At 33.4% G+C, this 16360-nt stretch overlaps 1 protein-coding gene and 1 pseudogene across 2 annotated transcripts; one reads left to right on the plus strand and one right to left on the minus strand.

Annotated features, from left to right (window-relative positions):
• The first annotated feature begins 2551 nt into the window (after positions 1–2551).
• LOC132600255 (cysteine--tRNA ligase CPS1 homolog, chloroplastic/mitochondrial-like) lies at positions 2552–6295 on the plus strand (annotated as a pseudogene).
• A 1347-nt stretch (positions 6296–7642) lies between these two features.
• Positions 7643–9488, minus strand: LOC132599158 (BURP domain protein USPL1-like). 2 transcript variants are annotated; one of them, XM_060312402.1, is made up of 3 exons: positions 9348–9488; positions 9174–9258; positions 7643–9043 (listed from the first exon to the last, which is right to left on the minus strand). In XM_060312402.1, exons 2-3 carry the CDS (start codon positions 9225–9227, stop codon positions 7817–7819), a joined length of 1281 nt encoding a protein of 426 aa, XP_060168385.1. In that variant the 5' UTR covers positions 9228–9258; positions 9348–9488; the 3' UTR covers positions 7643–7816. The 2 variants fall into 2 exon arrangements, with proteins under 2 accessions (XP_060168385.1, XP_060168386.1); XM_060312403.1 differs by lacking the exon at positions 9348–9488 and having other exon boundaries at positions 9174–9327.
• Positions 9489–16360: the final 6872 nt, after the last annotated feature.

Below are 16360 nucleotides of genomic sequence, written 5' to 3' on the forward strand. Positions count from 1 at the left end.
AGTGTAATGAATTTTTTACTTTATAAAAATTGGTTTGACGCTGGTACAGCGAGATTTTTTCTAATAATAAGGATGTTTATCATAAGAGAATTAAGCGTCTTTCCAAGACTAGCCTAGGAAACATATATCTATGCTATTTTTTTCCAATGCAGAAATAACAAAAGCATGAGGAGCAAAAAATGTCATTAGGCTCCAAAAATATCTAGATTAATTACGTTCATTCTTTGCCATCAGATCGGCAACTCTATTAACATCTTTAAACACATGCTTGAATGGCGGGTTTCCAGCTCTAACCCGTAGGCATCTCAATAATCAATCATGTTACAATAAAGATTGTTGGTGATATTACAATGAAATTACAATTACAATTGAAAAATAAAAATGAAGAAATAAAAATTTCTTCGGTTGAGGCGCGGATATCTCGCTCTCTTTAAGGAGATTCAAGCCCACTGCAGCAAATCTACCGGTCCAGCAGTAATCTTTCTGACTTGTCCCCTCCAGGATACAACAGCCCGATCACGTCGTATAACTCAACAAACTCTGGACAAGATGTTGAGTCCAAAGCTCCACCAAAAAAGAAGAACACCTTCCTTCAACTAATAAACTCTTTTATTTATTTTTTTCTTCTCTTTTTATGCACTCTCCAAAGGATATATATTTTCCTCTACACCCACAAGTTAAGGATTGATAACTTATTTATAGGTGAATTGGTGAATAATATCATCCTTATAATAATGGATGAAAAGGTATGGTTTTGTGGGATATTAACCTTATATTTTTGTACAAGGAATAATGTCACATTTTATACCACAAAAAACATGAGAAACTAAGACCAAAATTATCTCTTTGTGGCTGCCCAACATGAAAGACATGGTCACATTTTATACCACAAAAAACATGAGAAACTAAGACCAAATATGTCTCTTTGTGGCTGCCATGGTCACACTTTATACCACAAAAAAAAATGTGAAAGACATGGTCAAAGAGACACTTTATCATATCAATTAAATGATATTAAAATGCTCAAAACACTTACAAAGACAATTATTGTTAGATAACATGTTAATAAGATCCTTTTGATATAATCTGCTTGGATCACTAGAGGAAGAAAGGATTTTCTTTTTTCAACAAAAGTTTTAATCCATAAAATTGTGCTAAGGCTTCCGTATGTAAGTTTTAGTCCTCCTTTTCCTGGATTTCCCGTGTATGAGTAGTCGGTGTTTATTTGTGGGGGAAATGAGTAAAGGAAAGACAACAAGGAGACAATACTATAGTATATAGTATACTAATGAATATAAACTAGTATGCCAATAATATATAATTGTATAAAATATTACTCCCTGTGTCCTAAAATAAGTGTCACCTTTGCAAAATAAATTGTCGAAAATAAGTGTCATTGTAGGATTCAAGACAAAAATTGACAAGTGGTTTTAACTATGCCTTTAGCATTAAAGAGTAGTAATCTTTAATATTGCTCAATTCTAAAATAAAAATATAATAATTAAAAAAAAATCTAATAAATAGCGTAGTTTGACTAAACTCCACATTGTATTTATTGATTTCTTAATGGGCGTGATTTTGCTAATGTGATACTTATTTTGGGACGGAGGGAGTACTAACAGTACTATACCAAATTACGAACTAATGTAGTTATGGAAATACTTTTACAATGTGTTCATTACTTTAATTTGATATTCCACAAAAGTAATCAATTTTTACTGTTAATGTAATATACGACTTAAGTAGTAGTTTTATTCATAAAAGTGTACCTTATAATAGGGGTGGGCATGGTATGGTAGATATCGATTACCATACTGACATCAAAAATTTGTATATCGCGGTTTCGGTATTATGGTATTTGGTATGCATTTTAAAAAGTTTGGTATTCGGTACGGTATTCGTTATTCATAAAGAAAATACCAAAATACCGAAGTATATAATTATACAATTGATATATCTTAGTATTATAATACTAACAAATGTATAAACTAATATTATTAGAAAACTAATTGTTTAAACATTTGAACTTTTACTACTCTATCTTGATTTAAATGTCTTTTTTGTGTAATTGATTTACGAAGGGGATTGCTTGTACTTTCTTTTGAATATTTTACATGTGTAAGGTGTTTAGTACATATAATTGAGATGTTTCTTAAGTAGCGGAAGTCATAATTCTCCATGATATATGTAAGTCGAAGTCGGACAAACTATGACACCGATTTATCATACCATAAAATACCGAAATCGAACGTTAAAATACCGAACCATACCGAATTAATTTGGTATGGTAATGGTATAGTATTTTTAGAAATCAAAAACTGAAATTAACATACCGAAGTTTCAAAAATCGTACCATGCCCACCCCTACCTTATGATACAGGAAGTAGTAATTAAAAAAAGGACCTGTTTTATTGGATTCAAAACCTATTCACTCAAGGAAAAGGGGGGAAACCCAATAGCTAACAATTTAGGTTTTTCACCGCCCACACTTCAATATATATACACAAACTTAGCAAATTCGATCAAAGCAACAATTATCCGAGCGATCGCAATGGCGGACAACGTCGAATTTCGGGTGTACAATACAATGTCAAAGCAGAAAGAAGCATTCAAAATCAAAGGAACCAGGGAAGGTTAAAATGTACGGGTGTGGCGTTACACCTTACGATTTTAGTCGCATGGGACATGCCCGTGCCTATGTCGCATTCGACATTATCTATAGGTACCTAAAATACTTGAAATATGACGTTGTTTGCGTGCGCAATTTCACTGATATTGATGACAATATAATCCGTCGTGCTAAAGAGCTTGGAGAAGTTGATGATCCGATTGCTCTAAGTGCGCGATTCAGCCAAGAGTTTTTAAAAGACATGGATGATCTCCAGTGCCTTCCGCCAACTCATCAGCCACGTGTTACAAAGCATATATATGGAGAAGATTAAGGATATGATTGCTAAAATAATTTATAATGGACGTGCATACACAGTTGAGGGAGATGTTTATTTCTCTGTCGATAGTTTTCCGGAATATGGTCGTGCATTATCTGGTGGACGTAAATTAGAAGATAATATTGCTGGAAAACGAGTTATAGTTGATTCAAGAAAGCGAAATCCTGCTGATTTTGCCTTATGGAAGGCTGCAAAGCTTGGTGAACCAAGTTGGGAGAGCCCATGGGGTCCTGGAAGACCACGTTGGCATATAGAATGCTGTGCAATGAGTAAGCAATATCTGACACATTCGTTCGATATGCATGGTGGTGGAATCGACTTGATTTTTCCTCATCATGAGAATGAAATCTCTCAGAATTGCACTGCTAACCCTTAGAGTAATGATAGCTACTGGATGCATAATGGTTTTGTTAATAAAGATGGTGAGAAGATGTCAAAATCTTTAGGGAACTTATTTACTATACGTGAGGTTACTCGATTCTACCATCCCTTGCATTGAGGTCTTCTTGTTGGGTACGCATACCACTCTCCTGTTAATTACTCGGTGTCAGAGATAGAAATAGCATCAGAATCTGTGTTCTATATTTATCAGACCTTACGTGATTGTGAAGAAGCCTTATTGTCGTCAAAAATACTAGAAGGGGTGCCTGCACCTCTTATCCCTGGGGCAATTGGCGCGAATGCCCTTCAAATGCGCTGGTCTTTAATTTTTGCCCGCGTAATGCGTGGTCTTAAATATTTGCCCTTCTCAGCTAAAAGACAATAAGAAAAAGACGTTACTACCCCTATCCATAACATATAAAAACTTGAAAGTCTGTAACGAACTCCAAACATCCAATTAAACCTATCCATCATTCCAACAACAAACTTTTCAATCGTTCCATCGTTCCAACATTTCACCGGAGAAATCTCCATTGATTTTGCTGCTACAATGTCGGAAAAGGTAAATACATAATATATAGCGTTTCAAGTGAACGTAATTCAACTCAATTTGATGCTTTATTAAGTTTAGATTTGTTAATATTTGAAAATAACAACAAATCATCTTCTATGAACTAAACAACTGATATTCAGTTGAGATTCAACATTAAAGACCAGCGCATTTGAAGGGCATTCGCGCCAATTGCCCTCCGGAAAATGGTGAGGGCAATTGGCTGTTCACTTTACAAAAGAACAAGGTATGCTGTTAGAGACAAACTTTTATTTTCATAAGCAAAATATCAAGTATACAAGTGTTAAGAACTAGAAAAGTATGTCGGAGGAGGCAGAAGTTCACTTTACAAAAGAACAAAGTATGCTGTTAGAGGTAACTTTCATTTTCATAAGCAAAATAAAAAAGTACACAAGTGTTAAGAATTAAACAAGTCTGCCGGAGGAGGCAGAAGTTATTTTACAAAAGAACAAAGTATGCTGTTAGAGGCAAACTTTCATTTTCATAAGCAAATGCTGTTAGAGGCAAACTTTCATTTTCATAAATAAAACATCAAGTATACAAGTGTTAAGAACTAGAAAAGTATGCCGGAAAAGGCAGAAGTTCACTTTACAAAAGAACAAGTTCGAGGCAACTTTTATTTTCATAAGCAAAATAAAAAAGTACACAAGTGTTAAGAATTAGACAAGTCTGCCGGAGGAGGCAGAAGTTCACTTTACAAAAGAACAAAGTATGCTGTTAGAGGTAAACTTTCATTTTTATGAGCAAAACAAAAATTTACGCAAGTGTTAAGAACTAGAAAAGTCTGTCGGAAGGGGAAAAACTTCAATTTACAAAATTATAAAGTATGCCGTGCGAGGCAAACTTTCATTTTTCATAACCAAAACAAAAATATTATTAACAAAACAACACCAAAAACACATAAGATTGCATAAAAACCAAAATTATTAACAAGACAACAACAAAAACCCAAGACACACATAAATTAACTTAATTCATGAAGTTATGCCGGAACAGGCATAACTTTATGCTAGAACCGGCATAACTTCAGTCTCAAAAACCAAGAACTCTGCCGGACCCGGCATATGTTGCCTCAGACAAACACAGTCTTCTTGAAAACACAGATTTCTAAACAAAAAAACACCAAAAATCTTAAACTAAAGTTTATAATCAGGAAAACATATAAACTTTCATAAAAACCAACATTATTAACAAAAAAAAAAAAAAAAAAAAAATCAAAACACATACAAACTAACTTAAATCACGAAATTATGTCGGAACCGGCATAACTTCAGTTTCAAAAATCAAGAATTCTGCCGGACCCAGCATATGTTGCATCAGACAAACACATTGTTCACAAAAACCAGATTACTAAACAAAAACAATAGCAACAACATAAAACAGCAATTCACAGGCAAAACTTCAAAGATTCAACAAAGAGAAAATCAAAACGCATATCAAAATCAACTAAAACATATTACGACATTCATAATACGACATTCAAAAAACCAAAATATATACATGGGGAACGAAACTAAAGTTCAAAAAATCATACAGACACTTTAACAAAACACTATAATTTTTTTTAAAAAAAGGATCAATTAAATATAAAAGACGACGAAGACAAAGATATCAATTCAACAAACAATAATTTAACATAAAAACAAACATTGAAATGAGCAAAAGATCCAAATTCGTACCTAAATTTTAGAACAGATAAGACAGACACAAAATAGAGGAGGAATGAAGAAGCAAAAAAAGAAAAGAAACGGGCAAATGACGAAATAGAAAGATTTTTAATGGGTTAAGGGTAATTTCGTCAGAAAACTTTCATTAAACAGGCGGCAAGGGCAAAAATTAAAGAAGACATAAATGAGGAACAAAATATAAAGATCAGCGCACTCCGCGCAAAAAAATGTTATCCCTGAGGCCCAGATATGCATTGAGAAGCTGCGTAATGAGTTGGAAACAAAACTTGCTGACGATTTGCATACGCCCTCAATTTTAAAATATGCTCTTTAGAAAGCCGTCAAACTTATGAATACTTATTTGAAAAGGGAACAACAATTATCTGTTGTTTTGTCCCTAATTGAACTCGACAAAGAAGTGAAGGCAGTGCTGGATGTCCTTGGTTTGCTAGCTGCTACTGGTTCAACTTGTGCTGAGGTTTTGCAACAGTTGAAGGAGAGAGCATTAAAAAGATCTGAGTTGACCGAAGAAGATATCCTGCATGCGATAGGGAAAGAGTTCTAGCTAGGAAAAATAAGGAGAATGCAAGAAGCAATCAAATTAGAAGGGATCTAGAGGCCAAGGGAATTGCTTTGATGGATAGGGGAGCAGAAACTGTTTGGAAACCTTGTGTAAGACCTGGTCCTGGACAATGATATTCCCTATAGTTATCTGTTTTTCTTTTAGGGAACCCTTTGTACTTCTGTCTAGCTAATGGAACTTTTGTGCATCACTTGCTTGTGAATCACTTTACTCGTGTTGATACTGAATTGACTAGTACTTGGAGCCATAATGAAGTCTTCGCTACACCATCCTTTCATTAGTTTCTTACCCTTTTGTACTTTCTTATTTGAACATCAAATGAATCATTAATTAGTTTGCACGCTCGTTTATTCAATCCCAAATGAGGTTTTAGAGAGTTAAAAATCTTGCATTTCCGACTTTGTATGACTTAATGTTTTGTATGTGCTCAAAACTGAAAAAGTTTAAACTTCTTTTCTCCTTTTAGATAGATGCATGTTGAATTGTTGATGTTCCTTTAAAAGCCAACATCTCTGCATAATTTGTATTAGAGTTTGTTAAACTCTTCTCTAAATTCTTTTATGACATCACTTTTCTGCTACAGCTTTATTCTGCCCTTGACTATTGTACATGGTCCAACTCATCAAAAGAAGTATTGTACAGGTATAAATTTTAAAGTGCTGTACTTGAATTGGAATCGATAACAGGATAGAGTTATAACCATGTTTCTTGACATCATGATGTCTATTAGTACAGTGTTATCTTTTTGCATTTACTAACAGGTATTTTTATGTACCCAATCTGCACTTTTGAGTTTGCGATCTGTGTTTTGTGAAAACTTTAAATTTTATGACAACAGACCAAGTTTTAGCTTTCATGTCCAGAAAATCTTGTTGTTTTATTAAGATCCCGCTACTGGAAAGAAATCCTTGTCTCTCCCTTTATAGGTGGTGCTTCACATTCTCTCAATGTATGTTCCATCACTTTAGCTTGTAGAGAGTTTTGAGAGAACGAGAACCATTGAAGAAAATTATTGAAGCTGTCGAATTCTTCTCTGAGTTCTTTTATGATTATCTTTTCTTTGTAATAGCTTTGTTCTGCCTGTTAATAGAAGGTTATCTGTTAAATTGTATTTTACAGCTCATCACTTCTGGATCTGAATCCAAAAATCCACATGTAACTTGAATTTTGGACGCATTGCAAGGTAAGATTATAATTTCTTCGGTTGAATGCTACTATCTGTGTGTTGGTCGTTCACAATTAACATTAGAAATTGATCTATAACATCCAGTAATTTTACTTTGAATTGGACTTGAACTAGAATCGAAATATGAAAGAAGCTATATTCTTGGTGGTGTCTTTACATAATGATGTCTGTTAGTACAATGTTTTCTTCTTCCATTTAGCAACAGGTTCTTTTAATGTGTCTAATCCGCATTTTTATGCTGCAATCTTTGTTCTGTGAACTCTATATATTATGATTACAGTTTACAAATCAAGTGTGGGAGTGCCATTGCCAGAAAATCTCATTGCTCTATTAAGATCACACAACTGGAAAGAAAGCTAGACAAAAGGTACACTGAAAAAACAGAAAAAAGATACATGCAAATACTAGCACACATAGAAGCGATAACAGATAAGGCACTAAAGAAGTAAAAACTACTGCCAGCATGATGCAACCGCTCCTTCAAAGCGCTTGTACAGTGGCAATTTTTGGAACCCACACTAGATTATCTGATGGAAAAAAGTGACAGATAGGTGACGTTCCTGGTAATATACCGAGCACTTGGAAAGATACATGAGATGGACTCCATTCAGAGGTATCCAAATGACAAACAGCAATTGCTTCCACTTTATCACCATTTTCACCACCTAATGAAACCTTGAACACCTTGCTTTTGCTAATTGTGTAATGACAGTAGAACACCGCATAAGCGTAAGGCATGGTATGACATGCCACCATCTTAGGAGCTGCAACTTCTAGTGGAGCATCTAAAATAATATACTTTTGAAGCAGTGGAGTTGAGTTTGATAAATGAGTTGTGGACAGAGCTTTGAATTGGGTTTTTTCTCCCATGATTCCTTGAACAAAATCAAGCATTGCCTCGAAGGATGAGGCACAGTACTTTGTCTCTCCCTTTATAGGTGGAACTTCACATTCTCTCAGTGTATCTTCAATAGCTTTAGCTTGTGGAGAGTTTTTAGAGAATGAGAAACGTCGAAGAAGGTTTGGTAGTTCCTTTAGTGAAAATGGAACGGAATCGGCTTCTTCTCTGGGCAAGAAACTTGGAGAAGAAGAAAGATCCCTTCTTGGGAAAGAAACAGTTATTGCTTCCCCTTGTTTTAGATCATCCATAAGGAAGAAAACTCTTAGAGAAGGATCTATGTGATCCATATGGGATGATGAATGGATATGTGCCTTCTCTGTTTTTGCTTGCTGATGCTTATTTTCTCCTCGTTTTTCAAGAATCCTAAGATGGGAATTCTCTTTTTTTGCTTGCTGATGCGTCTTTTCTCCTTGTTTGTCGTAAATCCGAAAGTAGGAATCCTCTGTTTTTGCTTGCTGATGATTTTTTTTCTCCTTGTTTGTCACTCTCTTCTTGTCTAGTTGCTTAGTATTTTCTTCTCGGTTATTGTATATCCAAAAATAATTATCGACATTCTCTTTCTTGCTTTTGTGATGGCCCTGGTATATCCAGAAATAAGTGTCATCCTTGTTTTCAAGATTCTTGTTATTTGATGATGGATGAACTTGGGCATTCTCTTTTACTGCTCTGTGATAACCATTTTCTTCATAAATCCAAAAATAGGTATCATTAGTCTTCTGGACAACTTCATCAGCAACTGGAAAGTTCAATCTTTTTCCCTGCACGTTTCCTTCAGCCAATTTCCTAGCTTCTGTTCCATTAACAACCTGCCATATGAGGTAAGCAACATATATAAATGGTCTTAATTTAAATCAGAGTTTGTATAAGTATTACCAATGTTGAACAAACACTACTACTAGTAGTATTTAAGACTGAGTAGAAAAGAGTGAAAATTACCAGCAGAATTAGGAGATTCAGGGAGATAACACAAAAACCAAGCTTAAGATCCATTATTGTTCTGTTGAGTCCTTCAAAAACTTTCCTGAGGTAGATAAATAGTAGAGATGTAAACTGACCAAAAAATAAATAAAAAAACGAGAAAAGAATGCAAATAATTGGAAATCAAAATACCACTGTTTATTTATCTGATTGGAAATAATGCAGTTGCGTGCTTTAGTCTATCCTTGTCAAAATACCACTGTTTTGTAGACGGACTGTTGTGGCAACTGGCTATTTAGTACTATTACAGTTTATATTTTATACTACACTCAATTATCAAGAACGTCAATATCTTGGAAACATAACGTATCTATCATTATCTGCACAAATAATTAAGAATCAATTATTTTATTCTAACCATATCGCGAATCACGTGAAGGACGTATTTACCTCAGCCTATGCGTCAGGGGTTATTCCGAAAGGACAGAATGTAAGCCCCGCAAATATTTGATGGTAACTTTTTTCTTTCTAAAATTGAAATAGAAAAACATTTTTTGCGCGGATTGCCTTTCTTTTGAGGTGGTCTTTAAATTTTGCTTTAAATTTGCGATCTTTAAATTTTACTTTTTATATTTGTGATCTTTAAGTTTTGCCCTTTGCTTGAAAAGGTGAGCGATTACATGAAGTTCTGGGTTCGAACCCCCGCTTAAGCATAAAATAAAATAAAAAAATCGCAAGGCAGGACTGGGGGAGTGTATGCCGGATCCAGCATACAATCTTTAAGGAAAAGTTAAAGTTATGTCGGATCCGGCATAACTAAAAGTCTGCCCCATAAGGCAGAATTTTTTCTAAGACATAGTTTAATTATGCCTTATGGGGCAGAATTTTAGTTAAGGCATAATAAAATTATGCCCCATAAGGCAAGAACTTTTCTTAAGGCATAGACTTTGCCTTATAAGGCAAAGTTTAAGTTATGCCTTAAGAAAAAGTTCCGTCTTATGAGCATACTTTTAGTTATGTCTTTGGGACACACTTTTTAGTTAATGCATAACTAAAAGTTTACCTTGAAAAGTAAATATATATATATATATATATATATATATATATATATATATATATAGGCAAAGTCTGCCCCCTCCGGCAGACTTTTAGTTAAACACAACTAAAAATCTACCCCCTCCGGCAGACTTCTAGTTAAACACAACTAAAAGTCTGCCGGAGGGAGCATAGCAAAATTTAAACTTTGCCTTATAAGGCAAACTTTTAGTTATGCCTTAAGGAAAACTTACTCCTTATGGGACATACTTTTAGTTAAGGCATTACTAAAAATTTACCTTGAAAAGTTTTAAAAAAATACATATATATGCTTCAAGGCAAAGTCTGCCCCCTCCGGCAGACTTTTAGTTAAACATGACTAAAAGTCTGTCGGAGGGGGCATAGCGAAATTTAAATTTTGCTTTGCAATTTTTTGTAAAATTTTGACTGACGGGGGTTCGAACCCAGAACGTATGGATTTTAGCCGAAGAGCAAAATTTAAAGACCACAAATATGAGGGGCAAAATTTAAATACCACCCCAAAAAAAGGGCAATTCGCATAGAAAAACGTCTGAAGCAAGATTTTAATAATTATCTACGCAAAATATATACTATGTGCATAATGATAAGTCATGAAATCTTACCTATTGAACAACATAATATAATACTATTTCTAGCCAAATACATAAAAGAAACGTTTTAAAAAACACTCTTGAGCATAGGCTCACAGAAAAACGCGTATGGAACAATTCCAAAAGCATATAATCCAAGGAGTAACGCGTGCATGCGTGACTAATCCAAATCTGAGGAGTCGTTTTCAGAATCAGGTTATTTCACGGTTATAATTAAGACTAGTAAATTGGTCCGCGTTTCGCGCAGTTATTAAAATTTTATTAAATTATAAAATGAATCTTTTCTTTTTGAATAACTAAATACAAAGAGAATTCAATAAATAAATAAACCTAAAATTTTGTCAAATTTATGTAGTTTGGAGTATTCAAATGTTTAACAAAATAATTGAGACCCTTAGTTATAAATGTATACCATCGATATTTTATTGTATTTTGAGAAAATACAAAAACATTGTTTCCTTTGAAGTCAATCTTTTGCATAATTTTTTAAACTCCATCTTTTGTTATAAATATAACATTTTAATTTCTCAGATAATCTCTGGTTTCATTTTTTCCTTTTTTTTTTGTTGTAGTTTCAAATAAGTAAATTTTATTTGTTTCAAAATAAATTGGTTTACTGGAAAAATTTAAAAGGAAAAATATATAATTTTTCTATTGTTGATAAGTTAAATAAGGATATAAGAAACACTGACTTTAATCCCTACGTTAAGCTTAAAGGATTTTTCAATAAGTAAAAAAAAGCATATTACAATAATAATATGCATAAATAATTGAAAATGAACAAAATACACAGAAAAGGAGCATCAAAAGAAAAATAAGCACAAAATAAAAAAAATAAAAAATGACCTACACTTTTGTTTGATAAGCACTTGATAATCCAATTGAAATGAACATATAACAATGAATAAAAAATCTCTTTAAATAAGTGATAATATTACAACAACCTTCAATATATATCACTCCTCCATTCTCCTTAAACATTCCCTTGATCTTCTTATATCTGCCATCCTTCAAGAAAATATATTCAACCATTTTTCCCATTCACTTTCATCTTCTAAAAGTCCTTGCCACAAGCACAAGAAAATAAAATTCAGAAAAAGAATGAAATTTACAACAATTTCGAATCAATTGAATGCAAAAAAAAAAAAAAAAAGGTACCAGAGATACAAATATCTGTGAAGACTCCACACAAAAATATGGAAAAAAATATTAATAGAACACTTATTTTCTTCTCCACACTAACTTCCGGTTGTCCCCCTCGAATCTCTTTTGCAGAATTTGTCATTCTTTTGCAAAATCATGAAATTTCTTTTCCATGATTGATTTTCTTAATTCTATAAATATTTTTGAAAAATGGAGAGGAAAAATAATAATTGAGTGAATTTATAGATGCAAAACTAAGGAAATTTAAAAAGACGTAGAATCATACCTAAAAATAGGAGTCAAAGTACTGTTAAAAAGGAAATCAAAGGGCAAATTAAGATTTATAATTAGCATAAATAAAGAGAAGGAAACTCCATATTGATCAGTAATGCATAAGGTAATGGCAATGCACCCAAGCAGGCAAAGCAACTCTTTTATATTGAAAATAATTGGGAATTGAAACGGATCATTATACATAGAAGTAATGAGGTAGTAATGAAATTGAATGGAGAAAGGAACGTGGTATAGGAAAAGGGTTGGGTTAACGATCATACCATCTGTTGAAGAAAACCAATCGTACACAACAATAACTAATTACCATGATGAATTATTATGGCAGAATTAATGCATCTCATTAAATAGGGTAGATTATAGTTATTTCTTTAATTAAAAAAAATGAGGGAAAAATATTTAAAAAGGTCAAAAAAAGGAGATAAAAGATAAATAGGAATGATGGTCATAGAGAGGTGCCACGTCACATTGTCTATGCCTAGCTTTATATTATATATAGATTATCTATTTTACTTTTTATATGAGATAGATAATCACATAATTGTGGTATAAAATTCATCCTGTTATTCATTAATATTCTCAATCAAACACATGATATATTTATTCTCAAATTTTATATCGGAATAATCCACTAAATCCCCCAATCAAACGGCCCTCAAAAGTGTTAATTAAGTTCCCTGAGATATTAGTTACTTAAGTCACCTATATTACTTAATTCCTTAAGTCACCTCAATAGGGACGGCTCAACTAATTATATGGCCTAAAGCTAGATATCAAAAAGAGGCCTAAAATGTATCTAACAAATTTATTATTTTTGTAACATAAGCTATTTTACCAACTTGCACATCACATTGATCATCACTGACTACCTAATCTTCCATCAATGGAGGTATCCGCTAACTCTGCTGATATTTGGCACAAATATCTATGTTTCATGTCATTTTGCATCCCATTCTTAAGACCTTTATCGCTTAATCTATGATGAAATGTATTTGAGCTTATGTCGCTATATTTCATGTGTCTAGGTATGATGAAGACAAACGACGGGAAACCGAGCAGTTTTGGCTGATTCTTAAGGTGATCTTGTGTGCACGAGTGAAGAGAGGAGCGTGCGACACTTAGGAGAATTTCTGGAAGAATTTTGAGCAAATGAGCCAGCCCCGCGTCATGGATGCGACACGGAGTGACACTCAGATGTGTTAGGCCTGCATCGCGAGTCCGTGACGGAAAAACCATGCTGCAGAATATTGACTTCGCGTGTCACGCCCGCATCGAGGGCTCAGCACAAATAGGGGCTGAAATCACTGAAGACCCCGCGTTGGTCCTGTGACGCGTGGCCAACGCGGGAATGCCCAATTTTGTCCCATTTTAAGTAGGATTAGGACCCTTTTATTTGGTTAACAATCCTAAACTATAAATAGATGTTTTGTTCGTTATTAATGACGTGCTGGGATTATTCCAAGACTTGTAAGCCGTCATATCACTTTCTCTTTAGATTTTATTTTATTTTCATCTTTTTCAACCCTAGTTTCTTCATGAATTCTTATTGTTCATTAAGAATCATGAGTGGCTAAAACTCTTAATTCTAGGGTTGTGGCAAAAGACATGATAGTTGGTTTGGCGACAATTTCTATCTATTAAATTTTCGTATTTTGGATTGCTTATTTATTCTTGATCTTAATTGTTTGATTATATGGCCAATAGTTAGACACTATCTGTGGTGCGTGAATTGGACTTGAGAAAGAGAATTCACGTACGTAATAAGAATAAATATAGTTTGTTCGATTTAATCGTTTCGCTACTGAGGATAGAGCTATACCCTTTAGCCCTACTTAGTTGAATACAAAGAATTAAATGTGTTCTTGTTACCTCTGATGACCATAGAGATATAGGTGTTATAGTAACATCTACAGGCTTGTGAGTAGTTCGAGAGAATATCATAAAGTTACAATTAACCCGTCAACTAGTAACCCAAGAAATAAGACAGGTAGAATTGTCCGAAGATCAACTGGATTGTCGAAAGCCATGACCCTGTAACTTTATATCATCTGATAAATCTTACAGTCTTTGTCAAAATACTCTCAGTCACAAAAACACCCATCACAAATTGTTTACTTTTCAGTTTTGGTTTAGTTACAACAAACACCTTGATTTTCACCTTCTTGAATAGTTTTATTCGAATTTGAATTAGTTGAATAGTAGAATCTAAGTCTTTGCGGGATCGATATCTGGACTTATAAGTTATATATTACTTGTACGACTACGTATACTTGCGTGTGCGTTTGGGAGCAACAAGTTTTTGGCGCCGTCACCTCACTAGGGACGGCTCAACTAGTTATGTGGCCTAAATCTAGATATCAATAAGAGGCCTAAAATGTATCTAACAAATTTATTATTTTTGTAACATAAGCTATTTTACCAACTTGCACATCACATTGATCATCACTAACTACCTAATCTTCCATCAATAGAGGTATCCGCTAACTCTGCCCATCCGAATTTAACAATATTTTAAAAAATATTCAAGGTTAAAATAATGCTATTTGAAATTCTAATTGTCTAATCATCTCAAATTTCTGCCACTAAGGAGGACATTTGGACATTATGTGGTTGAAGTTCTAAAAACGAATATTTGAAGTTGCAGTTCATAAAAAGTATTTGAAAGTTGAAGCTATGTTTAAACATAAATTTCACTTGAAAAAAATAAAAATTTAAAGGATTCCCCCCCTTTTTTTTTTCAAACTTCAAATTCTATATACAAGGTTTATCTGTAGAAAGAATCAATTTGATAAGCATATACTTATTTGAAATTAAAAAATTATATCTATCAACATGTCAAATTAGTTTCATACATTTTAAACAACTCAAATTTATTTTGAAATGGAAAAATATGACTTGGTACAATGTGTATAAAAGAATAAGAGTCCCTAAGTATAAATCAGCCTAAAGCTAATTTTAGTAATGATTATATAATAAAATATCTATAAAAATAATGGAGGAAATAAAATTTTAAGGGCCTTTTAATATTTGGGGCCTAAAGTGATGGCTTTGGCCGCTTGACCCTTGGGCCGGCCTTTGACCTCACTACTTCAAGACGTTTGGTGGTTGAACGTCCACAAAATGATCTTAAATTTATTTCTATACTACTATTTGTTCTTTGAATTATCAGGTGAACCATGGTCATGAAACATTGAAACTAAATAAAATATGAGGAGGTTGAGGAAGAGCAATCAACTAAACATCAACTTTCGTTCTCATGATATACTTGAGAAAAGAATGTAAATGTTAGTTCTTGCTACGTGAATTACGAACACGAGATAGGAAATCTTAATGAATGGCACCTTGACACAACACAAGCACTCGCCAATCAAGACCACATAATAAAGTTTCTTTTCGATAAAGCAAACAATTCATTTCCACAAATTCGGATTAAATTAACCCCTTTTCCTGTATTATTTAGTAGTGCCGATGAACGACCCTATGATCCAAATCGTTCCACGTTTTTTTAAGCAAATATATCGTTCCAAGCTCAGCTGGGTCTACTTAGCTTGAAAAATGAGTGCAGTGAGGGACTTTAGAGGGAAAAGGGGGTGGTGCAACCTTTAATCAAAGTAGGGGCAATGCTCTTCATAAGTGTTTGACATGGCGTGATCTCTATCACTTAGACGCACATTAGTTGTACTGTGACACATAAGTATATAGCCCTGATCAGTTAAGAAACTCGACATGTAGCACATCTATAAAAACATTAACATGACATGACAGTTATTTTTCATTAGAGAACTTACGCAAACACGGTATATATGCCAATTAAATAAATACTCCATTCATCTCAATTTATGTGGCACAATTGTAATTTTTAGGAAAAAAAATTATCGAAAATTTTTTATTTGCCTTTTAAATATTTTAAGTTGTTAATTATTGTGACCTAGAATACTTTTTATGTAGTCTCCAAATATATAAATTTTATTTCAAAAAAGTTAAAGTTTCTATTTCCGAATTCACGGTCAAAGTTTAAAAGTTTGAATCTTGAGATTCCAGCTAGGCCACATAAATTGAGACAGAGGGAGTACATAACATGCATCTTCATATATATTAATAGTA

Source organism: Lycium barbarum, chromosome 6 (assembly GCF_019175385.1).
Source record: "Lycium barbarum isolate Lr01 chromosome 6, ASM1917538v2, whole genome shotgun sequence".
Lineage (NCBI taxonomy): Eukaryota > Viridiplantae > Streptophyta > Magnoliopsida > Solanales > Solanaceae > Lycium > Lycium barbarum.